Here is a 27,614-nt window from a genome sequence, read left to right as displayed (position 1 = left end):
CAGCTGGCTAAAAGACAAAGCTGAGAGTGTGTCGTTGCTTTCACTCCAAAGAGAGCCCAAAGGGGCTCCCAACCAGCCAGATAGTGCTTAAACACCCCAGACAGCACCACAGGGAGAGACTCTGTCCTCGCTGCTCACTGTGCCATCAGCTTTTAAGAGCTACCTGCAGGGAAAAACATTCGGGGGGAAAAAAAAAAATCCATCCAAAAATCCATCCCTTTGTGACTCTGAATCTGACCCCAGATTATGATTCATAACCAAAAGCGATGAAGAGAGCTTGTGGTGACTTGAACAATGATTTTTCCAAGCAGAGGCAGTGCTAAGCAGGGAACGTGAGACTCCTGAGAAAGCAGGAGGAATGCACTCCAAGCTTGAATGCTGAGGATGAAATTTGTTGCATCACATCAAATGTGTGTGTGTGGGGGTTTTGTGCTTTGAGTTTCAGCTTGACAGGGAGATACAAAGATAGAACAAGAGAGGCCATTTCTACAAGATCTCCAGTCCAGATTGGGACAACCAGTCAGACTGCCAGGATCAACAGCAATTTCATTTACTTTTCTTTTTTTCCCATTGCTTTAAAGCTAATCTCTGAAGGAAACAACCAAGTTGGGAGTGTCAGCATATAGGTGCCGATCAGAGGCGGAGAGGAAAAAGGTCAAGATAACAGCCGAAAGTTGTTAGATGAAAACAGTCTATTTTAAAAAGAGCCTGAGAGTGCTGGGGGTTGATAAAACCTCCCATTGTATTGCACTAATAAGTCAAGCACTCGCAGCCCAGCCAGCAGATACACTCCACAGCAAATCCTATTACTGGTGTGTTTATTTACAAAGGCAGCTGCCGACCCAACGCCGCGCGGACAAGAGGAAAGGCTGAAATATGGTTTTGAAGGAATACAGCTCCTTCGGCTGGTTTTAATTTAAAACCCTTGGACTGGGTTTGTCGTTTTCTTTTGTGTTTCAACCCCTCCTCCCCATTTCTTTCTCTGAGGAATGAATTGTCTGAAGCCAGCCAGCCAAAGGGGAGTTTTCCCCTAGGTGTCTCTCTCCCCTTTTCTATCCTTAGTTTTCTCTCATGGACACACAGACACACATGCACACAGACAGACTTCTTCTCTGGCCTTCCCAGTCCAGCATCACATTGTCCTTTACCATCGTGGCCTCGCACATCCAAGCTCAGTGCTCCCCAAAGTGCTTCACAAGCCCCAGCACCTTCCTCTGTCCCCCCGGTGCAATGTGGCCACCCCATGTGGAGTCTGCGGCTGCACATAGGAGAGCAGATGGTGGCTGGGGACAAGGAGCCCGTGCTGCCCACTAGGTCCTGCCAGCCCCGTGGGGCTGTGGGCAGGGCACCATGGGCAGGGCACCACAGAGCATGTGACTTCATCCGAGCAGGCACCTGCACCCCTGCTATACATGTGGCTTTGCAAAACAGTTCTCACCTGCTCCTGGAACGCAGGAGATGTGGGGCCCGGATTTATGGGATTTGACCAGAAATCCGGAGACATGCACAGGCATGTGCAGTGCCTTCTTGGCTGCTGCAGTTCAGGTGGAATCGCTGTATCTGTCAGCCCGTGCCTGCCACAAACCTGCACCTGGTTGGAGGAGTTTGCATCCCAACCCAGAGCATGTGGAAGGAGAGCAACAATAAAGCCCTTTGGGCTTGTCAGGGAGCTGGGGAGGAGGGAGGAGAGCAAGGTGAAAAGAAAAGGTGGGAGCAATTTTAAACAAAAGGAAAAGCTTACATTAAATTATTGCTTTATTTCTGGTTCTATGCAAGTCTCTGACACACTCCACCCTGCCTCCCGAGATGCCACGTCCACCCCAAACAGCCCAGTAAGGAGGAGAAAGACCTGAAGGGATCCTGCCCAAAAAAGGGGCCTTCCCAAGACTTGGATCTACAGAGAAGTCTCTTAGTTAAAATAAAGTCCCCAGCCAAAGCAAGCGCTCCTGCCCAGCAGTGTCTGGTCCCACCACCATCCTCTGTAGATGTTGAAGGGTGGGAGAAAGAGGGAAGACGAAGCTTCAGCCCCAGTGTTTTGAGAGGTGTCCTCCCTCCAGACCATGGATGAACGAGGCATCAGGATGTGGAGCAGACCATAATGGGGATGGCACAGGGGTGGAATCAGCCAGGAGATGAGATGAGCACAGGGTGGGAGGAGAGGAACTGTGACAAGATGAGAGTTACCCAGCTCTCCTTTGCCTCTCCCCCCAGCACCTGCCTCATCGGATGCGAAGGTACGAGGGGATGGAGTAATTGAAGAGCAAGTAGTCCATTTTGTATAAATTAAAGAGTCTCCTTTGGTAGAAGGGGCTAATGTCCTGGAAGAACTGGGCTGTCATGTCATCTGTTGTCCTGGTGGTCTTGGATGAAGATGGGAACTTGATGCTCGTGTCAGCCCCGACCAGCTGCAGGATGTAGTTGGCGTCTTCGGCCAAGGTCTCATACTTGCCCACCACATCGTAGTGGACAATACAGGGATGGCAAAGCGAATGCACCCGTTCCCAGTGCTCGTTGAAGGGCTCCTCCCGCTGCGTCCGTGGATCCAGCAAGTAGTAGACGAACTCCTCGAAGCGCACATCATCCCCACGCTCCAGGGCCTTGTCACTGGGCTCCTGCCGGTGCCGCCGGATGATCTTGGTCCCGTAGCGCTTGTGGAAGGCCGTGTTGTAGCTGCGGGTGAACTTGTTGCGGTAGGCCGAGACCAGGCGCTCAAAGGGCTCCCGCACGAAGATGAACTTGAGGTAGCTGCGCAGGCGGTGGTTGATCTCGGGGATGCTGTACTCAGAGAGGGTGCGCAGGTTGGACGAGATGTGGGCCTCGTTGGCGGGGATGTCCAGTGGGTCCCGGTACTTGCCTTGCCCCGTCAGGACCATCATCACCCGCTTCCAGTTAGTGCAGGCCACTTTGGGCACGTAGCAGTAGAGCAGCCCGTGCGTGTCATCTACCACCAAGTGCCGCAAGTCATCTGGCTGCAGGAGACGCCGCTTGCGGGTGTAACGGTTGCAGACGTTGCTCAACAGCTCCCGTCTCTGCTGGTGAACTGCCTGCAGCGACGACTGTTCAAACTGGGGAGAGAGAAGAGAGATGGTCACCACTTTGCCCAAGCTGATTGTGCCAAGAACATGTCTCACAGAGCACCCCTCGCCCCCTAAATCTCTCCCTTACACCAATCCAGGGGCTTGTGTGTGGCCCATCCCTCCAGGGACAAACGGCGCAGCCCCACTGCCAGCACAGGGCTCCCATCTGCAGCAGGGCATCGCTGTGTCACGCTGCTGCCTACACCTGTGGGCTGGCAGGGATCACCACAGCCAGGAGGCAGAAATGTGACCCGCAAGTGTGGGCATGTGTAACGAAAAGGGCACACGAGCTGCCAAGAAAAGGCAAAGGAAGATGGGTGGAGGAAAATGGTCTTTATGGTTGATGGGCAGACCCTGGGGATCAGTCGGGGAGCTGAAGGTGAGGTGGAGTGGCAGGGCGTGATGGGGAGGGGCAAGGTGCTGCTGGAGGTGGTGGGGTGGCCCTTCCCAAGTGCTTTGGATTTCTTTTCCTGAGGGGCTTTTTTCCACACAGATCAGTCCAGTGCCTCAGCTCTGGTCACAGCCTCCTTTATCCACAGAGAAGAGAAGTAGTGCATCTATGGTCCTTTTTCCTTATCCCTTGTGATCTTTGTATTAAGGCCTGGCAGGTACTACATTGGCTTCTCAGGAGCCCAGAGCCTCCCTACCCCCTGCCCCATCACAAACTCCCTTCCAGTTTCTATAACATGACATTTCCTGTTGTAGTTTCCATCAGAAATAAAAAAAATATATCATTAAAACGCCCAGGAAAGGAAATTATTTCCAGCACCTCAGAATAGGAGGGTCCTATCCTCCTCCCCACTCCTTGTTTTGTTCATGAGGGTTGAGACGTTTCATGTTCGGCCCTGAGGTCATCATTGGGAACCTCCAACAGCCTCATCAGTGGTTGTGGCCCTAACGGCTTCACCACCTGTTTGCTAACCCTTTCTGACCCCACAGAGCTGTTGCTCTAATGAAGTGCAATGACCTCCCTGTGTTGCAAGATGACAGCGGCTTCCACTTTGGGCTTGTGAAGGCAGTCCCACCGCTGTCATAGTGTGCCATGGCAAATGTCGCTGCAGCCTGCAGAGACGTGGCGACCTCAAGATGAAGGGCAGCCACAGGCCAGCTCCTTGGTACCTACATCCTTGCTGCTGACAGCTGTCATCGCTTATTCATGCCAAAGGACACCCTGTGCCAAGATTCAAGTGCACCCTCACCTCTCCCTGGGGGGCCATAAGGGTTTTGGGAAGCAGTAGAGCCTGGGAGATGGGACATTGTGGAGGTGGGGCTTTGTAAATCTCCTGCTCAGAGCTGGGATCCTGAGACAAACTGCTAAGCCCATGTATGGTCCAGCAGACCTGTCACCTTCAGAACAGCACTAAATCTGGTCAAACAGCTCCTCCTGCAAGGGATGAACCACACTCAGGACCCTTTGGATCTCACATCCACCAAAGAAATAACCTTTCCAAGGTCACCTTAGTGATCATCTTCTCCAGGAGCCTGCATGGACAGTAACCTGAGACAGAGGCAGGAGACAGTATCCCATCCCTGCTGCTTCCAAGGGGCTGATGATAAGGGAAAATTGCTTCAATGGAGGAAATATACATCAACAGGTTTACTGCTGCCAAAAGCTGGCTTTACATTTTTGGCTACCTGGATATGAATAAGATATGGCACCTGGGGAGGTGATGATCATGGCTAAGGAGGCAGTCTCATGGCACACCTCTTTGTAACACAGCCAAATCTTTCAACAGAACTTTCTTTTGTTTGGAGGCTCTCCATCACCTTTTAAAACTGGAAGCTCTTTTTGCAAGTGCTTAAAAAAAAAAGCAAGCTTTTTAATAACATGGGTTTTTCAGGTCTCTGAACTTGCATAATTCAAAACTATTGGACGAGAGACAGACAGACAGACAGACACTGTCTGCAGGCATGGCAACAAATAAATGTGACTACTTTTCAACACCCACCCACTGGAATAAGTGCACATCTTGCAGTTATTCCAGAGAAAAATTGCTTCCCTCATTTCCTTTTCTTTAAAAGCCAGAGAAATTAAGTATCACTTTTAAGGAAACAACACCGTGACATTCCAGCAGTGTTAGGGTTTCCCGGCATCGTGGCCAGCTACCTTCCCATCTGCCATTTCTCCCAGAGCAAGTGTAATTCGACTGCTTATAGACATTAAAGCATCGCCCTAGGCAGTAAGACAAAGAGCTCAATCTGGCTGCAGTGGGCACTGCTGGGGGGCAGGGGCGATGGCAGCCAGCTGCAGGGACCACCGGCATTGCCCTCTGCTGCTTGGGGCTGCAGAAGGTGGCTGCCCTGCGGACAGGGGGAGATCAGGGCACGTTTGGTGGCTGGGGTATGTGGCCATGGCCCGGCCAGTTGCACCAGCTGGAGAATGGTTTCCTGCAGGACTTCCTGCAGAGACGCCATGGGCAAGGATCCCTCTGCAAAGGCAAGTCATGGGGGGGAAACTGCCCTCTCCAGGGGAAAAGTGGTAGAAGGAAACAAACACCTTCTGCACCTTCAGCCACAACCCCCCAACCTGCCACTGAGCTGCTGAAGGGCACGTGGGACCCCTTCCTTGATGCCTGCTTGCTGATGCCAGTTGGGCTGAAGGCACCAGGGGCTGGCAAGGGCAAGTGTTCCCTGCCTGAAGCAGTGACCATGGCTTGTCCTACAGAAGACTTGCACGTGAGGAGAGACCTGCTGACCCCACCTGGAAGGGACGGTTTGCCTGCCTGGACTGTAGCTGGCTGCCCTGTCTCAGCACGTGTAGCTAGCACAGCTCAGCGTGATGAAGAGGACTGAAATGTCCCAGGATTATAACCCCCTCATGACTGGGTCCAGCTTCATATGTGTGTGTGTGTGTGTGTATATATATATATATATATACAGATACATATGTGCATGTACATATGTGTGTGTGTAGCATTCAACATAGATGCATCTAGCAGTTATTAGCTCAGGAAGTGCAGCAGTGATGCTCTTGCCCTGCTAGGATGGCCTGGAGTTGGCTTTGAAATCCTCAGACAGCAAAATCTCCTGGGTACCAGCAAGGGCCACGAGCAGCTTTTTATGCACCAATTACTCCCTAAAGTGGTGTGGTCTTCTCTTCCAAACACAATCAAAGGTTTGGGAGCAGGGACCTTGGTGGGGGTCAACTCCCAGTGCCCCACTCTCTCTTCACCACCCCACTTCCCTCTCCCTGTCCCCTTACCTGGTCACTCTCGTAAAGGGCCTGGAGTGGGCTGCGACCAGCCTTCCCTTGCCAGGTGGATCTCATACCCCTGTTTGCTGTGGCTGGAAAAGGAATGAGAAAAGTCAGAGGGATTGGAGGGGGGGGGCTGCTTCTCTCACCCTCTTTGGAGATGCTCAGGTTGGGATAAGGCAACATCCCCCTAGAAAAGACAAATCTGTTGGGCTCTGGGACAAGATACTCAAGCAATTCTTGCCCCCTCACCCTTAGTTTTTAACAAAGCCTGCAGTTCGGGTTCAAAAGGTCCCAACCTGACCTTTAAACAAATAAAAATCCATAAATAAAGACAACAGCTTGTTACAATTTCAAAGCAACTGGGAACAGTTTGATCCATGTGCAGCTGGGAAATGCCAGTGCCTGCAGGCTGCATTGGCGAGGGAATGGCCCAGGAGGCGACAGGACCCCGACCAGCATCTGCGTGGCCTCACAACGGGCGGGATGTCATCCGTGCTCAGCAGCGATAAGGGGCAGATCCAACACTGACAGCTCCATGCTGAGCTCCTGTGGACTCAGGGTTTGCATTTCCAGGCTCAGAGACACGGTCATTAGCAGACAAATTGCTCAGACGCTTCATCTAACAGCCGTGAGTTAAGTTCTTACTCGCTATTTTCTTTTCCCCCCTTTCTAAACAGCAGTATCTCCTCAAGTGTTTGAAGCTGAAGACAGTCACCCCTTCCCTGCCATGCAGACTGGCTGGTTTGATGTTGGAGGACTGCTTACTGCAGCACCAAACCTGGATCTGGCCACGAACGTGGTGCCGGAGACCGGGTTGGTGACAGATGCTCAAGGTCTCGTGCTCATAAATTATGTAGGGGTGAAACCACTTCCCAGGCTATGAAGCATCCACTTCAGGTGCCATCCCTCAGCCCCAGGGACCGATTTGCAGCACAACATGGGCACAACCTCATGACTATCCCAAACCGAACGCATGGAGCCAGCCACAACATGGTCACAGGCTCGCTTGCAGTAACATGGCCAAGCAGCTGTCCCACCTCTCACGCACCCTCTGCTTCTTGTGTCAGAACCTCTCCACAATTCTAATATGAGAAGAAGGTTTCTAGTCATCAGGTTGTTCAGGCCTGGTGCTGACTTACATGGAAGAACTCACACTGTGAGTTTTAAAATGGAAGAGGATGTTTTTTTCTGAAGTGGATGATAGGACGCGGTGTTAAGGAGATGGTGGCCTGGGAGGTTCTTCAGGTCCTCCAAGCTCCTGGTCCTATGGGGACCTTCTAAAATCCAAGGGGCACATATGATGGAGGGAAGAGCATCTCACAAACAATTTCCTACAACATGATTCTTTCTAACACAAAGGCTTTTTGCGTAACAATTTGGAGTTCTGAATCTTTTAATTCACTGACCATCACCAAGCAAAACCAAATTTGTTATACAAGCCCCAGATGGGATCTTTTTAACCAAAATAACCAGAACAAAAATTAAAAAAATCAAAATCCCATCTCCATTTTCATGTGCTTCTATTTTGCTTACACAAAAACTGCTCCAAAGCACAAAGTCACCAGGGTCTAAGCTAAACATTATTCATTCCTGGAGCTGTAATTAGGGGGAAATGACTGCCTGACCTCACAGATTTCATCAGCTGTTCACGTACGCCTGCGCGTTGATGGGAAATGAGACTTCCTGCAGCCCTGGATTGATCGAGAAGTGACTCAACGAGAAGGCACGGCTTCTTCCTCAATCCCCTCCATCAGTTACCCCGCAAGAGGGTAAAATGGCCCCATGCTAATGAGAGATAAGAGGAAGATCCAACGTACACAGCACTGGGCTGAGATGCTCGTCCCAGCAGAGTCTTGTTTCACATTTCCACACTCAGCCTTCTGCAAATGACAGGGAATTAGACTGACCTTGAGAACTCATCACAGGCAGCTGGAATCGGCAAGTAGAGAGCATTAAACTTGAATTCCCTTTCCTATGCAGGGCTGACATAGTCCTGTTCAGTTTAAGGGTGTGACCCCCGCTGCGAACACCCTGCACCACAGCAGCCCCTGTCCTATATTTAGTGAAAGCAGTGCAGAGGCGTTTGTTTTTCAGATTAAACACGTGCATCAACCAGAACCTCTCTTACGAGGGACATAAGCAAGGCTGACCCAGAGCTGCTAGAAATGCAAATTGCTCGTGGCGCAGGGGCACGTGGAAAGACATTCCCAGGGACAGGCTTCATCGCCCGTGCAGGGTCAGGTCATGGCCCAGGAGGAGCGGGCTGGCGCAGCAGGAGGCTCTTTCAGGCAAACAAAAAGCAAATCTGCAGTGAAGGGGGGAGAGAGCAGAGGTCGGGCAGGTCAGCTCCATGCTCTGACCGCTTTTGGTGCTGCTAAGGCAGGGGAACAAGCCTGGCCAGGCTATGCCTTGCCCGTCTCTCACCAACTGCCCCAGCAGAAGTATTGCACAATGGGTTTCCTCCAGGCATTTCCCAGTGCAAGGTCTGGCAGAGAACAAGCCAGCCAGACAGCAATAAACCTCCTAGGATCCCCATGATGCTCATGCTACACAGAGTTCCAGGGAAAAAAGTTCCAGCAGCCGCAGCACCTGCAACATCTCTGCCGATGCACCACACTCCCCATCACCAGACGAGACCCCAGGTCCTCACCACACAGATCTATGAACACAACTCCATCGTCATTTGAACACAAACCCCTCTTCCCCAGTTGTTACACCCCATCGTGCCACGCCACAGCATTCTTGCATCCCAGGCTGTCTCCCCATCCTGTCCTTGCCTTCACCACCTGCCCTAAGCAGACAATGGCCCACCTTAGGGAGGAGGAGCTCAAGGGGCTCCACAGCTGGCTCAACTGCACAGCTGGAGAGAGGGGGAGCCGGGGAAAGGCTTAATTCTTGATTTGTGACTGTTTCTTCCATCAGATCTGGGATGCAGCCTGGAATGTGAGGAGCAGAGGGGGAGGGGGCAGAGGGGCAATGGTATTCACACATGCCTCTTCTTCCACTTCATGCTGAGAGTGAGTCAATCACCCCATCCCCTGTACAAATCCCCTGTACGCTGGCTTACCCATCCCTGGGATGCTCCTGGGACTCCAGGAAGTTTGGGAAGGCCAAGGAATATTGAAATATGTGACCGTGCTGAGGGGGGAGTATCATCAGAGTAAATTAATGGCCTGTGCTGCATTTTGGCACTGTGGCCCCGAGTACAGCAGGATCTTCAATCATGGAGAGACCTGCCAAGATCTTTGCATTCTGGTTTTCCTCCTGACTTTGTAGCTTGTTACTGATATTCCACCACATGCAATGGTAATCCTTGGAAATTTTAGCATGCCACAACTACATCCGAAAGCAGGGATGTCACTTAGCCAAGTTATATCAAGTTTCTAATGGGGAGAAAACATCAGCCCTTGGCAAGCGCTGGATGACCCTGTGGATAACAAGTACCAAGGCAGTGTATGCCTATGACCCAAAACCAAAACTGAGACAGGCAGAAGGAACTATCACATTTGTCCTTTACATCTTCAAAGGATGAGGCAAGGGAACAGGAATGAAGCAGAGCAAGAGACCAAAAGCCCCTTGCTAAGGTAGGAACATGGACCAGAAATCACTGAATAAGAACAGCTTGAAACACCTGAGTTCAGGCATGTTTCAGGAGCCTCCGGTATAACAAGTGCTTTCGGTCTTTGGAGATTAAAACGGCATCGTGTTCCCTCCTTCTTTCCCCCTAGAGCCCAGGCTTTAGTGCTGTCCCATCCAAACCAAAGCTATTCTCCTGCAGCTGTGTGACATCAATACCACAGCAGGATCGAGGGTTTCAATGACTTGCCAGCTCTCTTTGGAAAAGGGAATAGATTTTAAAGCTGTAAATATTTAGGTGTACTAGTTGATTGCAAAGCCAGCCAGACATGTGTGAAGTGAGGGAAAGACTGGATCATGCCCATCCCAGACTTCTGGAAGCACCAGTGAAACATTTTGGCTGTAGAAACTCAACTGCAGAGGGAGGTTTTCTGCAACCACAACAGCAAATCCAGCAGCTGAATTGCAGGGTTTGGCTAGGAGACAGGATACAGGCAGCAACAAGCCTGCTAGGCTGACATCAGCCCCACCACGGCTCCAGAAAACAGTCTGAAGGAAAGAAAACAAAAGGTGTGGGTGCCACTGGAAAGGGGAATAAAATAAAAATGGTCTACCAAGCACAGCTTACACCCATGCAACCTAGTCTGTCTGTAAGCTGTTTCTGTAGATCAAATGTTCTGTAGTGGATCTTCACCCAGAAATACATAATGCATGAGATATGACATACCACAGGAAATAAGTACTTACAGAAAAAGATGAAGTTTAAAAGGTGAACTAGAAGGGACACGAGAAACCAGAAATTAGGCAGCATTTAAATGGCAAATGCTGGGCAGAAGGCAGCTTTCTAGTAAAATATCTCCAAGATTGGCTTTGGGATCAATACTTTGGGAATGAGTTGACATAAAATTAGAAAGATAGTGGCGATGGACAAAGCTGCCAGGCCAGAAGAGACTGAAACACCAACCAGGGAAACTGAAGCTTCGTAGCTTCTTCCTGGACCAGGGGAATGGAAATTCAATAGATTTACAATGTTGGAATTCAGCAGTTTCTGCTACTTTGCAGCTGGAAGTGGTGGGAGGCCCCAGATGCATTAGTTCTGGGCCATCAGCTGCCAGTGCGACAGTCATAAAAAAGGCAAATGAAGACCTGAAACATCAGGTGAGATATCTGCCATAGCAGCAAAAAAAGGGCATGAATACTATTATCTGTAGCATCAGTGACCTTCAGCTGCAGTACTGAATGCTGTGCTCTCCTGGGACCAAGGCAGATCCAGAGCTGCTGAGAAGGGCGGTGAGCCGACTGGGTGACCCATGGAGGCTGCAAGAGCTGGATGTGGCTACAAACTGAGCCAAGATGTGACCGTCCCCTGGGAACGGGCCAGCAGAGAGAGACATGGGGCGTTTCACATGCAGGACGTCTTTGTGCCCACTTGCTCAGGCACCAGATAGGAAGAGATTTAGAAACCCCAGATCAGTGGGAGTCTGGCCGAGATGCAGCAGGAGGAATCCCAACTGCTTTTGGGCTGGAGGATGGAGCTTTCAGGGATGTTCCGGGCTGAACCCTGGGAGTATGAGGAGCCAAAAGCTCCACTCCTGGTTTCCAATATGAAACACCGGAGAGGCTTAAAACCTGGAGATTCAGTGTTCTCCAGCCAAGGAAAGTGAAGAGCGAGCAGGCGTGCTTGCACGTGACTCTGAGCCCCAGAGGCCCCAAGGAGCTAATCCCGACCCCACCGCTGTCTCCTCGCTGCTGTCTCACAGCCCCAGCTTCGCTTCCTGTTGTGTCTGCGCATAACCTAAAAAAAGAGAAAAAATAATCGTGGTGCCTGGCCACCTGAAATGATCTGTCTGAGCACTAATTACAGCCCGTGACTCCCAGCCCACGAGTGGGGTAGGTGCTGTAGGAAGAGCCAGCTCTCAGGGCAGGCTCTGAGATCTGGGGGCATCTGAAGGATGAGCTCAGACATAAAAAATAAAATGCAAAAAACACCCGACTCTGAACTTCAAGGATGGGATGTGAATCCATCACAAATGTGAATCCATCAAATCCATCACAAATGTGATGGATTCTGGATCTGAACATAGGAAACGGCATTTGTGACATGACTTGACTGCCTGGCAGGTGTGAGCCGTGCAGCTGAACTATACTGCGTAGGATAAAGACAACTTTATGGTGGGAACAGTATTACAACACTCTGAGCTCTGTGGCATAAAGGGATCAGCGCTTGCTTAAAGTCAGTCATTGGAAGAGCCAGAAATTAGGGCCTGGATCTCTCTGTGGGCACAGCAATGAGGTTTTCCAGACGTTGCTGGGTTTGACTCTTCTCCGGCACCTGCCACGGGTGATGAGTGAGCGCTTGGGTCATACCAGTGATGGCTCGCTCACCCCTGACCGCAGCAACGCAGCCCTGCCTCGTGAAGACAGCCTCCTCGCTGTTAAAATAACCGCACCCAAGAGACACAGAGAAGGATCCTGCTTTCTAATTTAAGAAAGGATATTGAGGCTGTGTTATCCAAAGCCAAATCCCAGCTCCAGCCACCGGCTGCCGAATCTGTCCAATTTTCACTTTTAACATCCAAGAGGGGAAAAAAAAAAAAAAAGAGAGAGAAAAAAAGAAAATGGCACTTGACAGCGTCAGTGATAGATCCAGACAGCTCCCACAGACTGAGCTCAGCTTTCCCTCATGGTTTGATAGCAAAGCCTGGGACACACTGCCTGGCTGGCACTTTGACTGTGTGAGGATGGTCCAGGCCACAGAGGCCAAGAAATCACATGCGGAAGCAGTAGTTGAAGCCCAGAGCAGCGGTGTGATGAGCTGCCCTGCCTGGAAGAAACAGAACTATTGGGTCCTTGGTGGAGAACACATTTGCTTCGTTTGAGCTTCTTTTTTTTTAAATATACTTTTAAAAAGGAGGGTGATGTGGGATCCCAAACACATTTGCTTCGTTTGAGCTTCTTTTTTTTTAAATATACTTTTAAAAAGGAGGGTGATGTGGGATCCCAAACACCAAAACTCCACCACAACACTCTAGACCCCACACCGCTGAAAGTGGTGACCTCGGTTTGATGGCAAAGAGGCTTGAATCAGCAGCTGCTTTCTTTGTGCTGCTGTAAAAAAGTGTGGCAATCCTGGCACTTGCATCCTCGTGCACTTGAGAGCTAAGGAAGCACCACTGGGAATTAGAACCAAAAGCCATTACTGTTTTTTTTTCTTACAGGGAGGTTTTGATTTGGGAACGCAAATTTTTGCCTTCAGTAAAGAGGCAAATCCACTATACATAGATTCCTGTGACTGCTCATTTTTACTGCACCTGAAAAGCTGTGGATGTAGACAACAGAGGCTGAGTTAAAATGTTAGAGAAGAAGATAAATCTAACAGAGCCACATGCTCGATTTGCTTAAATGCATCTTTTCAGACATAACCACCTCCGCTGGGGAGCTACAAGTGAAACGAGAAGCAGGACATGTCACCAGTGGGGCTTCATCCAGGTGTTTGCCCCCAGAAGCAGCTCAGTGGCTTGAGGAGCTGCCCAGAAATCTCAAGTTTTTTGAGCAACTTCTCTGCCAAAGGCAGAAGATCCCCACACGAATGGGGATGGGTGTGGAGGCGGGGGACGGGACACGGCTGCTGTGTGAGGCTGTGATGAGGGGGTAACCACAACACAAGAGTGCAGCAAGATGTGTCCCAGTACGTCTTCTGCTCAGCCAGCAGCGCCTGCTTGATTTGCTGGTCTTAAAGATTGTAAACAGACAGAGGCCCTCATCCTCTGTCACACTGCCATGTCACACCGAGCGTCACTGCCAAGCTGTCCCTCACCATCTTGCAGCACCACTGGGAAAATGTGCATTCCCAGGGCTCCCAAGGGAGAAGGGAGCACCCCAGACACTTTAGATGTGGGGCATGGGACTTGAGGCCATCATGTGGGAAATGTAGGGTGGGCAGCAGACACTGGAGACCTGGCTGGGGCTGCAGAGCAGAGTGGCAGTACAAGTGTGGGAGCTGTACCTCCCGCTGGGGAGAGCCAAGAGCATCAGTCACAGCTAAGAACATTGATCCCTGAACCTGCAGGACACCACAGTTGCTATTCTGACCCCAAAACCGAAACAATAACAAGACAACTGCATAGGAAGAGCTCAAGCAAGTACTTGTTCAGCAGTGCAGCCCCAAGCACTGCCTTTCTGGGTATCAGTGAGAGAACCAGGGGATGCCTGAGGTGTTTCAGACCTGTCTGGCTGCCTCTGTCAGTGAGACCCAGTGGGGCTGAGCAGATTTGGAAGGAGTTCTCTTACCAGTAGCAGGCCAGGTTTCTTCCTATACCTCCAGAGCTGAGGTGTGTCCCCTAGACAGCAAATGGGTATCCCTGCACTTGACACGCCAGAGGTAGGAGATTGTGCCCCTTGGCCATGCACAGAGGGAGCAGGCAGTATCCGTGCCCCATTCTGGCAGGAAGATGCGAAGCACAGACAGGACTACATGTTTTGGGGGTATGGAGCATTTCAAGCTGAACAGCAATATTCAGATGGGCACAAACAATGGCAAGAAGCAATGAGCCCTATGGAGAACAATTAAAATACATGCTTTCTCATCTCTCCCACGCACAGCACTGCTCCCCAAGCAGGTGCCTTACAGGAAAGGGGAGAGCTCAGTCACTGACCTGCGACAGCCCCAGCTGAGCCCACCTTGCACAGCTTCCACGTGGCAGACAAGAGATTCCTTTGGAGTGAACGCTGTATTTGACCTCTTCTGTTTATCCTGGGGCTGTGCCAGTGAGTGCTGAGCAGGAGGAGTGATGGAGGGGAGCTGGCATCAACTCGCAAAACTCTGTAGCTCTAATATTTACAATACAAACATACATTTCTTGTTCCAGACCCACATCCTCTGCATCTTGGGAAATGCCCCTGTGGCCCTACTCATCTTTGCTTCTCTTTTCATGGTGTTTTTCTCCACAGTTATGGTTTGTTCTGTCTGTTCTGCTTTGTGACAGCATCCTCTTGCAGAGGCTCAGAACAGAGACGCCCGTTCGTTCCCATCAGCAGGGCAGCAGTGAGGGACTCCTGTGCAGGAGGTTACATGGACACAGACAACAGGTTGTCACCTAACACAGCCCTGGCAGTGTGGTCACTGGCAGACCCACCACCATCCACCTCCGATACTCCCTCAGCTGACAAACAAGCCGGTAATATATAACACAGGCTATTCCCGACAGCCTGCCCTCTGCTCTGCGGGCCAAGCCTCGGTAAAGGCTGGCTGGCTCTGCATTTCTCTCTGCTGAGGTAGAGGCGGCGTGGAGTCTGTCGGAGACGTCTGGCTTGGCTCACTTGTTAGGGAAAGGGAATAATCCTCCATTCTCCGTCAGGGCTGCTCCTGCCAGCTCCTCTCCCACTGCCTGCAGCACAGCAACAACCCAGAGCATCCTGGGGAGCAAGGGTTCCTCGCTTGCTCCAGAGCATTTTCTGACATAGCAGAGCCAAGGGGCAGGATGCTGCTGAGCTGGCTGGCTAGGGATGGTGGAAAGAACAACACAGGGTGCCCACCCATCTGCAGCAGGAACCAACTGATGCCCCGATGCTGTACACTCTCCCTGGAGGGACAAGCAATGGGAGCATTAGGAACAGGACCTCCAAGAGGAGCCCTTGGTTGTACCCCTGCAGAGGTCTTGGAGTAAAGTCTTCCCAGATAACCCAGCCAGGCTAATGTAGCGTATGAGAAGGGCAGGATTAGAGTCACCATTGTGCTCCTGCTTCCTTGAGCAGGTCAGCAGGCAGGCACATCCCTGTTCCCTGCAAAACCACCGTGTGATAATGTCATTCTCCTGCGTAATCAGCTGAGCCGCAACCCTCAGGCACTGGCATGAGCTCTGGAAGCTCAGCTGTCCCTCTGAAACCACCAGCTAAGTGTCTTCTCTCACCAGCATTGCATCCTGACCCTCAGGCTCAGAACCTGCCCTCAGGTAGCTTGGTTTTATATAACTGTATTTTCAAGCACAGCCACTATCTGGATGTTGGCAGCCTCATAACCTCCTACAGCAAAGCCCCATCTCCAACCAGGGGAGTAAAACACACACACGACAGAAGCTCTGAAGCTCATCTGCTTGTCTTTCAAAGACCTTAATGATGGGGATTTAATTTCTCTTACCATTACAAGACTGCTGCTATGAGTGCATATATGGCTCAACACCACCCACACAACAGGGTGGGCTGGAAAACAAGTACTTGCTCACTTTGGGACTGAGCAACAGATCACTGGAACTTTTGGCTCAAGGAGCACGGTATGCCTTGTTCAGAGTTTCTGCTCGACAAGCCAAGTACAGGATGATGCCCAGAGACACCCCGGTACCAGCAGCCCAGCCTGCCAGGTCTGCTCCCCGTGGGAAGGGAGAATGCTCCAGTCAGCAGTTCACACTGTCTTGGCTTAAAGCAGTTTAATTCAGCAGAAATTAAACCAATTGAGTGACGTGAACTTGGTGGAATCAGACAGAACCAAGTCCCAGCAGCGTGGGGATGCTTGAGAGCTTAGGGTTTTTTTCCCACGGCTACACATTTTCTACCACCACCCCCCGCCCCGACCCTTGCCCTTTTGAAACAGCCAAACCAAAAAATGAAATCTCCCCACACACTGCTCACCTCCCAGCACTTAAAAACTGCAAAGGGCTAAACAGAGATACGTTGTGAGGGTTCCCACAAAGCAAAGGGGAAAACCACAAATAAAAGCAGCTTGGAGGCAAACCTGAGCAGGGCAAGACAGGACGTGCAGATGAGGAGGTTTACACATGGAATAGCCCACATGCAACAGGCACCACAACCTGCAGCAGTGAAAGACAAATCTCCTTTCCCATCAGCTCACATTTGCTTGTGGGAGAAGGTGGTTCTGCAGCACCACAGGCACCAGGGTCACCCAGAAGCGATGTTACGGCTGCCCTGATGAAGTATCATTTCAGGGCAGGATGAGGGAAAGTGGCAGTGGAGGAATGAAGGCTGCACAATGGTCCACCCTCTTTTTCTTCTACAGTACCTGGCTAAAGCATGTCCCAACTCTCCTGCCCTGGAAATCTCCCCCTGTTCCCCAAATGACCCTTTTGACTTCCTGGGAAACTACTTAGGCCCGACTCCAAACAGCCACAGACGGTTCTTGAAGGTGACAGGGCAATCCCCAGTACCCAGTTCTATGCTGATGATGCACTGTCAGCACTTCTTTCCCAGGCATGTTCCTCTGAAGAGGAAGGTGACACTTCCCACTCTGAGGAGGCCCAGCTGGATAAGCCTCCTAGACAAGAAGAAAAGGAGCATTTTCCAACCTCTTTCCACCAAATGCACGTTCCACAGCTACTATCCACTGAGACAAACCCTTCTGCAGAATTTCCACCCTCAAACCACACAGTTCCTACACACACAGAGATCTTAAGTGTTTGGGATCCCCTGACTGCACCATTACAAGACGTGCATGGTCTCTCCTCAGTGCCTGGGATGACTTCCTCTGGGGAGGAGACGAAAGGAGGTGTCACCCCCTACAAATAATACCCTCGTTTGCACTAATCATCGCTTTGCAGCTTCTCCAGAGTCCCAGGACTGTGTGGCACAACTGGATGGCAATGGCAGCCAGGCGCCCTGGCAGCAATGACAGCCTGCCCCGAGCCAAGAAACACACTCTAAGAGGGGACAATGAGTCACTGTTTCACAAGGGATAACTCAACAGACTGCACGGCCTTCAGCAGGAAAAATCATTCACTCTTCTCGGGATGTGTCCTGCTGGCTGGAAGGCAGCAGTTCATGGGCAAAAGAGGGACAAGGGGGTGTGATGCCTCCAGGAAATGTTAACTCAGGGTGTGGAAGAAGGGCCTAAGCTATTCTCTATGGAAAGTAATGGATGGGAAGTGCCAGGCAGAAGGGTGACTACATGTCCTGCTCTCGTTCCAGCCAGACAGGGACAGACGAGCCTGCCAGAAGCAGCAGGGGTTGTGAATGTCTGTGGGTGGAAACACACTGCCTTAGGGAACTGCAGCAGGACCAAAATTCCAAGGACACCTGCCCCCACCTGTACATGAGACCTCTGATGCCTGTATGCAGTCATCTGCTGTCTGTGACTGACAGGACAGGAGTGTCTCTGGCATGTGGCATCAGGGAGGGACTGGCAGCAGAGCTGCATCACCATCTTTCCAATATCGGAGCCCTTACACCACCCAGAAGGTGCAAATTACTCCCTGTACAGGGCTCTCAGAACAGAATATGAGGGCAGACTAGTGTAAGGACAGCCCAGGAGCCCTAAGTGCATTAAATGCACTCCCAGGGTTTCCAGCCTGCTGGCAAAAGGCAGATGGACACTCCCTCTTCCTTGGGGTTGCAATGCCCCATGTTCATGACTGTCACCTACCCACAAACATTTCCATGCTTGATGACTTAATGCTGGATGCAATAAAAACTGCAAACAGCAGACATGGGACTTTGATTTGGCCTCTGGGCAAAGTCCCACCAGCACTAAGTGCCACCAGAGTTCAGGTTTCTCCACCTGGATCCAGCTCAACACAGGCACATTGACTTGCATTGGAAAAGACCTCAGCACAGCCTTCCAAATGCTGCAGCAACCTTACAGGGCAGGCAATGCCACTGTGCCAAGGAACAACAGCAGATGCCTTCCTGAAGGGCTTGCAAGACAGAGGCAGCAGCTTTGTGGCTAATCCCTTCTCAAATGCAGTCACACCAACTTCTCAGTACCTCCTCTTCTTGCTCAGACATCTCCCAACCAAGATTCTGACCAAGAATCACACCAGAACAGGGCTTTCTGACCAATGGCACACAGGGCTGGCATAGAAATGTGATGGTAAGACCTGTTTCACACCAACATCCCTATCCTCCCCTGAAAGGATCCTGAAAATACCTGTAGGCATCTTCTTCATTCTTACTCCTCAGGATCTGCTGTCCCCTTGGCACAGACTGTGGGTGGAGACACAGTGCTAGGTGAGATCAACCACTGCCACACAACAGCTTGCATGCCCCATCCAATGCCACGTGGGGTGTGGGATGTGAGGGGGACAGCACTCCAATATTCAGAGCTACTGGGATTTCTCCCCAAGCCACTAAAAAAAAGGAGGCCTCTGCTGAAAGCGCTCCAAAGAGATGTGGCGATGGCTGCTGACAACATGATCTCCACTGTCCATTTCTATTAAACCTCCTAGAGATTTAAAAAGGACCAGTGCTGACGTTCCACCACCTGAGACCTGCGAAAGCACCCTGCACACAGCCCCCCAGCCCTTCAGAGGGGCACATCCCAGGAGAGACAATGGACTCGTGTGCATTTTGCTTTTCATACCTGAACGCCAAACCCAGCCCACGGAGCTTTGTATCTGCAGTGCAAACTCAGCACTCTGCAGTTAACACTGGAGCTGAGAGAAGGTCCAGCATTAATGGTTTTGCAACCAACTCCATCTTCCACATGCTGTACACACTGCTCGGACAGCAGCCACAAAGGCAGCTGGGAGGTCTGAGGGAGTGTCATCAGATGCCTGTATTTTCTTAAGCTTTTACAAAAAAGAACATTAAACTCTTGACGTGAGATGGGGTCTGAACATCCTGCACTAGTTTAGATTTCCACCACATGTCACACGCACTGGGCAGGAACATAATAATCTAACTTAATACTCTAACTTTATTTTTTCTTAACTGTATTTTGCCTTTTTTTTCTTTCCCCACCCCTAACAGGAGACTGCCCAGCCTTTAACAATTGCCTGGAAAAGAGTCCTGAAACCTGAAATCCCTGCTCTGTCCAGGCTTCAGCCAGATGTCTCCTGTTTAGCAAGTGCTGGCCGTACCCAAGCCAGTGTAGGGACTGGCAGTCACTGGCTCCAGAAGCGACTATGATTCAGAGATCTGGGTGCTGGAGATGCTTTTAAACTACTGGAGCATTACTCTTGATGCTGAAGATTCTAAGAAGTTTACTTAGGAAGAAGTTATTGCCATTAGGAAGAGAATAAAATTATATATGTAAGCTCCTTGTTTTCTATAAAGCTTCAAGAAAGCTCTTTCCTCTCTTCACTCCTGCCTTCTTACACAGCTTACTTTTCCTCTATGTTTCTGAAAGTAGTTTTTCTTCATTTCTTACCAATTGCACCTCTTGGACCATCATGGTGTCACCAGCCATACCCAGACATAGCGGTGGGTACACACATCTAACCCCTGGCTGTGTGAATCCCTCCCCACCAGAGATGAGCATGGCTCAGGCTCTGTTTTTCAGTGAAGTCTTTCTTACTCCAACTTGGGTCAAGGATCAGCCAGGGAAACTAATCAAGTGATGGAAAAGGGTGACAGCTAGAGGATTAGCTTACAATAAATCATGCAGGGAGGGAAAGAAAGAATCCAACTGCTAAAGCAACCTGCCAAATGCCACAGCATCATCTCTGGGGATCAGAGAAGGACCAAAGCCAACAGCAGCTGGTCTGGACACTGTCCTGTTCAATGGTTCCACCTATACCCACAAGTCCTCTTGGTAGCAGGAGGCTCTGGTTACCCAGTATCAGCCTGAGGCAGGTAACAGAAAGGGTTAATAGGAGGATCACAGGCATTTGAGGTGAGGGCGATGTATTTCACTGGGGCAACGTGCCTAGTTCTCTGCTGTCACAAGGACTGTGATTGAGATCTTTATAGGAAACAGAAAATTAACAGTATCCAGCAGGAATATGGTCTCTGTGAGCAAATAAAGTATCTGTGCGTAAGTACCATGCAACCGTCTGTTTTTATACGGTTAATTCCTCCTACAAGCCAAGCGAGATGCTTTCCAAGAGCAATTTTTCTTCCCCATTATGCCTGTCGCTCTCCTGGCCCCGGCTGGCTGCTTGCATATATAATGCAAGGCTGAACTGCCTGCATTTCCATTCCTTGTCAATAAACTCCTCCTTTCCAGTCTGCTGCTCAACAGGAATTGCAGCAGAAGGGCTCGCGCTGGCAGTGCCAAGGCACAGATCCCATGCACAGGGGCTGGCTTTCAACTGGCGAGGCTGCAGCAGGGACCCAGTTCTCCCCTGCACACCCCCAGCTGCAGGCTTCCATTGCAGGGGCAGGCTCAGGCAAGCCACAGCTGCAGCAAGCTCTTGAGCTCAGCCAGCCGGATGGACCTACCAAGCCAAGAGCCTATCTGCACCAGCTTGCTGTGTTCTGTTCAGGGGCTGAGGCCACGGCAAGCCGGGGTGCTGGGGGATCAGGCTGGACTCTCAAAACCTGCCTGCAGTCAGGCCTGGGCCAGGCTGATGTTGTTTGTGCTGTCTGCACATAGGCTACCTACATACATAGGAGCACAAATGAAGTCCCTCTAAGGTCAACGACTTGCCCACTGGATGTGTTTCAACCTGTCTTGTCAGCTCCGTGCATCTGGAACTGATGAAAGTCCCAACAAGTGGACCTTGGAAAAACACAAACCCTTCCCAACACACCCACCACCTTGCACACAGCCACTCCCTCCCTGGCCATGTTCCACAGCTCTGGGCCCTCCAATCTCAGTGGAAGAAGCTGAGGGCCTGTGTCCTGCCTGACTGCGGGACAGCAGGTCATGAACTGCCACAAGATACAGAGGCTTTACAATGTGTGGAAGAGATGCCTGAGCTTGCAGAGGACAGTAGCTAATTGCAGCCTGCTGGAGACTAGGGAGAACTATCTCCAGCACCTAACTTCTTTCTCACTGTGCCTACTTCTGCAGTAGTTAGTAGTGAGCATTGCCTGAGGCCACCAAAGAGCCCTGTCTCCCTAGCCAGCATGTTTAACAGAGGATACAAACATCTCCAGCAGCACTGCAGCACTGAGACACAATGGATCAAGCATCACTGGTAGCAACTTGTCTGGGTGGCTTCTGGGTCTGTCTCCCTGCTGCTGGCTAAGCCCTGAGGATGGCTGATAGCAGCGGGTGCTCTGAAAACATCTCTTTCCCTTTTGTAGGGTATGGGCAAGGTCTAAGGGAGACCTCAGGAGGAAGGGAACTGGGGGTCTCACACCTGTACCCACCCTATACCCACCCAGTGGCAGGTGTTCATGGGCATCTGAAGCAAAACTCCACCAGAGTCACCAGTCTTGTTTCAGTCTCACGGTGCCTGTGTCTGCTGATCCTATTACGCTGAAGGGAAATCAATCTCTCAGATACTGCCAGGAGTACACTTGGAAAAGATCCAGCTGTGAATGTGCTACTCCTGCTAAAAGGAGTGGCCTGGCTCTGCAGATGTGTGCAGGACTGAACTCGTGGCCTTCCTGTGCCATGGAGAAACACGACCTACCCACCATGCAGAGACACTCCCCATGGCCAGGGGAGGGGGCAGAGTCACATGCTTACAGGGCATCACAATAAGAACAGGGACAGGGAATGGCTGAGGAGTTTCTGACCTCCGATTAGTTTGTGCTAATTTCCCAGGACCCTGCCTTGGAGGAAGCCCCGTCGAGCAGAGGAGCCAGCCCCAAAGACACCCACAGCGAGCGGCTCCAAACAAACACCACCTTTGAACCTCATGTCAATATTACCCATCTTCCTGCAAGGTTAGTAATTCACAGCACGGAGCAGTGAGGCAACATCTGGCCCCAGAGCAGGCTTGGATCAGGTTTCATGCAAGCCATCAGGTTGCAAATCCATAGGGACAGAAACTCTGCAGAGACCACTCCAGCGGCTGGCTCATACCCACTGCCACTGTTCCTCCCCAGATGGGATGGGAGAGCAGCCAGCAGTTGCAGGTCTATTAATGGTGGCATTTACAAAGGGAAGAATAAGCTGTGAGCACTGTTGTGACAAGAAGCCAGGGCTTGTGGCCTCAGAATCCCTCCCTACCATAGTGGTGACATGGGATGGGAAGGGATCCATGGGTGATCGTAAGCCCTGTGCACTGCTGCGCAGGTCCAGAACGTCCACTGACACATCTCCTCCATGCACATGCACCATGGTGGAGGTGCCAGCGCCTGTCCAGGCTAGGGACTTGCTGCTCTGTCACTTGAGCCACTGCAGAGACAGTGACAGCTTCAGAAGAGACTTTCTGGGTAGAAAGCAGAAGATCTCTTCTGGATAATGGTCTGGGGAAGTCTATGAACATTAAGTTCCATTATGAAAATGTTGGTTCTCACCAGCATCGGGTGCTTCCTCAGGACAGCAGGTCCCAGCACCTGTGCTCAGCCACGCTGTGTTTACACGGCCATGTATCAGACTCACCCAACCACATCACCAGACTCAGATCCGGGGCAGTGTGGTTCACAGCATCTCCCAGCTGCGGAAACAGCTTCACAATGTGACACACCGCCACATGGGCTCGGTGACAGTGATCAGACAAACATTTGTCTTTCATTGCTCCCGTGCATCAGGGAGGATCATTGATAAGGTGGAGGGGAAGCAGGACACACTGACAGAGAAAGAGGCAAACAGGGCTTGAAGAAGCTGGTCCGTGGGGCTGGGAAAGGCTGGTGCTCCCAACTATAGGGGCAGGAAGCTCTTGCTGCTGTGCAGGGAAGGACTGGAGACTGCACATGGTGCTGTATGTAACTAGGATGGCAAAAAAAAAGTAAGACACTGAATCCACACACTTGCACCCTCAAAACCAGGCACTCAACCATTTTTCATACCAAATGGTGATTTTTCCTCTCAGCACAGCTACCAAAGGATGTGGGTTTTGCGGCCAGGCTTTCCTGCATGAGGAGATGGTGATGAGCCACCTCGGCAACACATGTAGCTGCTGAACCCAAGGGTGACAGAGCTGCTACAGTATCAACAAGTGGTGAGAAAAACTGCTTTCTTCTTCCAGGAAAGACCAACTCCCAGCTCTTCCAACCAAAATCCCATCAGCCTGCCTGTCTACAAATTTACAACTGTTTTAACTAATCAAAGTTCATCTAAATATTAAGAGTTATGGGGCACTGTGGGGAAAACAAGCAGCCAGGCCTGTTCCTCTGCCAGGCTGCAGGACTTCCCACTGGCTAGCTCAAGGCTGGACACCTCCATGCCCTAAAGCTAAACCTGCTCAGTCCTGTCCCAGCACTTCCAACTTAAGGGAGAGGATTCGAGCCACCTGAACACATTTCAAATTTCTTTTCCAAAGGAAGGAAGATCTGGTCTATCTAGAAACAAAATTCAGGCTTCTGCAGGTCCTTGCCTCTGAGCCTTCAAGAGATGCGAACTGGAAAGGGTGACCAAGGGAGGGATCAGAAGGCATTTTCAGCCCAGCATCCCAGTAAGGGCTGCTGCAAAGGGGCTGGGAAAAACAAAACCTGCTCAACAGCATTCAAAAGACATGTTAGGGGAGAGCTCAGCTTGCCTCACACCAACCTGTCTACCAGCAAGCTAGAGTAAAGATGTCCCCACATCCACGTCTCCTGCCAGGCTGGGTGGGACAGCAGGGCAGCACCAGCTTCAACACAGATCTCCAGCGGTGCAGCTGGGGTCCAGATCCCACGTGTGCTCCCCCACAGCTGCTCACAGACCCTGCGTACTGAAAAGCCATTTTTAGGCAGCTGCCCAGGGTGGGTGACAGCAGTGCCTGGGCTGACACTGAGATGTATTTTCCAGCTGCAGGGCAGCACGTGTGCAGTGACGGTTCTGCGGAGCTGACTGCAGGTTGAACAGCATCCCCCGAAAGCACACTTCAGGGCAACGCTGTACCCTGCCAGACTTGGCCCAGAAAGAAGGGAGCAGGAATTCAGGGGCTGTTAAATGGAGGGGTGGCAGTCAAGGATATTAGCTGCTGCAGGTTCATCTGGCTACTGGGTCTCCTAGGCTTGCCTGACTCCATGCAGAGGGGAACACACACGGGTGGCTGCTGCTGGAACCAGCTGTGCTGCCTCCTGCGAGGTCTGCAGATGTCCCAGTGCCACTACAGCCCCCATTTGTTGTCCAGCCAGCACACCACATCTCCTGACAGCACAAGGCCTGAGGTGCAACTGGCACCAGCACACACTGGGCATCACTTCTGCACAGGACCTGTCTCACACAGAGCCGCTTTTCCCTGTCCTTTTGCTCCCCTTCCCTGTCCCACACATGCCGTGTGCTCCCTCAGAGCATCACACCCTCCTCCCAACACAATAAATGAAGCATTGCATTTGCTCCCTGCCTCATTAAAACTGTAAGAGAAACAAAATCAAACCCCAAATCCCCATGCTGCCTCCCACGCTGTGTGATGTCCTCTGAAGGACATGCAGAAAGAACAGTTTATCTCAGCAGTGGCCACCCAGCTCCTAGGGGTACAGAACAGCTAGCTCTGTTGTCCCACCTTTGCCCACATAGGGCTTTAACTTAGATTGAGATTTTGGCTTCCCAGATTTTGGCAATTGGGAAATGGGGAGCAGAGTGAGTCCAGGCTGCAGAGGAGACATTTGGGGGCTGAACCCTATTTATCTGAGCTCTACAACTGATTTTACTGGATAATTTACAGGGTGCAAACCTGCAACAGAGCAAAAACTGGGCTGGTCAGAATAAACCATGACAGTCAGCAATGAATCAAGGATCCCAGCATCTGGAGATGGGCATCAGGGAAGGGAGACATCTGCACAGGGCAGGAGCGTGTGTAGGTACTGCATTTAGCAACACCTCCTACCATCAAACCCTGCTGAAATGAGTTTGCTGCCAAGGGGACTGCTGCATTTGAAGGGAAAATTGAAAAGATCCATGTGAAACAGTGAAGAAATCGCAGAGGGCTTGTAGTTCAATGTAAGCCTGTCCCAAAGCTGCAGATCTGGACAGGAGACAGAGGCAGGGTGTCCTGGCTTACAGCAACACAAACTCTACAGGTGCAGGTGTATGTCTGGGAGAGCAGCCTGGTCTGACGTGGACACCAGAGGCTGGGCACATGGGGTTCAACTCTCCACCGACCTCAGTCACTCCCCTCCTCCCACAAATGATTTTACCAAAGTGTGGGGGGGAAATACCCCCAACTCTTAGGGTAGCTCCCCTTGTCTCTGTTGTCAGCATCAGTGCAAGCTGTGCAGTGAAGGCAGGACCTGTGCATGGCAATTTCACCCCAGTCCTTCCAGGCCACCAGCGCTACTCAGCGAGATGTTCCCTCCCTCTCAGATTGCTCATAGTCTTTCATTGCCTTTTAACAAGGGAAGTTTTGGGAATTTTCCCAGCTGTGCCTCAAAGCCTCAATGTGAAATGTCCCCACTTTGGCCCCACGGAGGTATTTGGGGAGTTAAGCTCTTCTTTGGGTGCTCAGCTCTGAGGGGGAGTAACGCAAGTTAAGCACCTAATGCCTTTGTAGTGTCTTGGCTTCTGATCCCAAGTCCTGGGAAAGACAGCTGTGTTTGCTCTGGGATTAGGATGGAGGGGTTTTCGTACTCTCCATTCAGATGTATGTGGGAAGCAAGGACCAAGAAAGAATATCCAACACCTAATAAATCCCAGCACCCCTGGGCATGCCCTGGCCACTGCATGAGCACTCATCTCCCAGCCTCAGACCTCTGATTACCACCACAGAAGATGTGTTTTGGGGTGTCCTTTCTGCAGGATAAATAGGAGTACTAAGTTTTAGGGAGTGGGAACAAAGCAGAAAACGTGGGTACAATGTGCTGCCAGAGAGCAACGGCCAGGCTGGGATGCCAGAGGGATGCAGGGCCAGTAAAGGCTGGATCCACCTGGCAGGGCCATGGAGATGGAATCCCTCCTGCAGGCACAGAGTTAACTCCCGGCATGCTGAGCTGCCTCCTTCCTCCTCCTAAACCTCTTGCACGTACCAGAGATTCTCAGGAAACCGTAGAAAGCCAAGAAGGACTAGAGAAAGCATTCCTCGTGAAAAGCCTGGCCCTCAGGAGCAGATGGGCTTCATTACTGCCCTGCTCTCAGCACTGGACCAGGCAGATTTTCCTGCCACGACATGTCACAGCTACAGCATTTCATGTCTTCTTCCAGCACAGCAGATCTGATGGCTTTCCAGCCTGTGCTGCCCAACACCTTGGCTGATAAACATCACTGTACCTTGAGCACTGCATTTGCCTGCTGGCTCCTTAAAAGGGTGACGGCTGCATCCTGGGCTCCACAGTGTTGAGTCTGGGAATCTGAGCTAGGCAAAACTGCCCCACAACAAAAGGAAATGTAACAGAACAGCAAGAACAGCATCATCTCTGAGGGCCTCTTAGATTTCACATCCCTGCCTGTGCCTGCAGCGTTAGCCAGGATGAAGGTAGTGCAACCTTTGTTATCTGGAAGGCTGAAGACATGTGTCAGCCAGCTGCAAACATGACCCAGTCTCAGAAAGACTTTGCTGGCTGAACCATGCTCACGTCCCAAGGCAGCGCCTGAACTTCAGGCTGAAAATACATTTAAACAATGGGGAGGAACTGAGGCCTAAAATAGGCTCTTTCCTGTCCTGAAAAAAAAAAAAAAAAAATTCCCTGGTTTGCAAAGGTCTGCTAATATCATAGAACCACAGAGGTGTTTTGGGATGAAAAAGACCTTTATGATCATCAAGTGCAACCATTAACCCAGCGCTGCCAGTTCCACCACTAAACGATGTCCCTAAGCACCACATCTACACATCTTTTAAATGCCTCCACAGATGGTGACTTCACCGTTTCCCTGAGTAGCCTGTTCCAGTGACTGACAACTAATAAGTGTGTTGCACAGGGCCATTCTCACTTGGTCTAGGTGCATCCGTAGGGCCAGGGACTAGTGCTCTGCAGCACCTCAGTCAAATCACTTATAAAACTCTACCACCTTTAATCTCTACCAATCTATAATAATTTGTCACACTGAAGGGAAAAATCTGTAAGCACAAGATCAGGGCCCACTGACAGCTCACAAGAGAAACCACTGGTTCTGGATGCACAGC

The 27,614-nt window shown here is 51.0% G+C and overlaps 1 protein-coding gene across 1 annotated transcript in view; it reads right to left on the bottom strand.

The window, feature by feature from the left end:
* Window positions 1-1,723: 1,723 nt before the first annotated feature.
* CHST13 (carbohydrate sulfotransferase 13) overlaps window positions 1,724-27,614 on the bottom strand; it is a 50,346-nt gene continuing 24,455 nt past the window's right edge. Inside the window, exons 4-5 of the mRNA XM_084269434.1 lie at window positions 6,280-6,362; window positions 1,724-3,065 (exon numbers count right to left, since the gene is read on the bottom strand). Of these exons, the coding sequence (XP_084125560.1) occupies window positions 2,220-3,065; window positions 6,280-6,345 (912 nt within the window). The 5' untranslated portion in view covers window positions 6,346-6,362 and the 3' untranslated portion in view covers window positions 1,724-2,219. The remainder of the gene's footprint in view (window positions 3,066-6,279; window positions 6,363-27,614) is intronic.

This window comes from Gallinula chloropus, assembly GCF_964237585.1.
Source record: "Gallinula chloropus genome assembly, chromosome: 12".
NCBI lineage: Eukaryota > Metazoa > Chordata > Aves > Gruiformes > Rallidae > Gallinula > Gallinula chloropus.
This window is presented reverse-complemented; position numbering and strand designations above follow the sequence as displayed.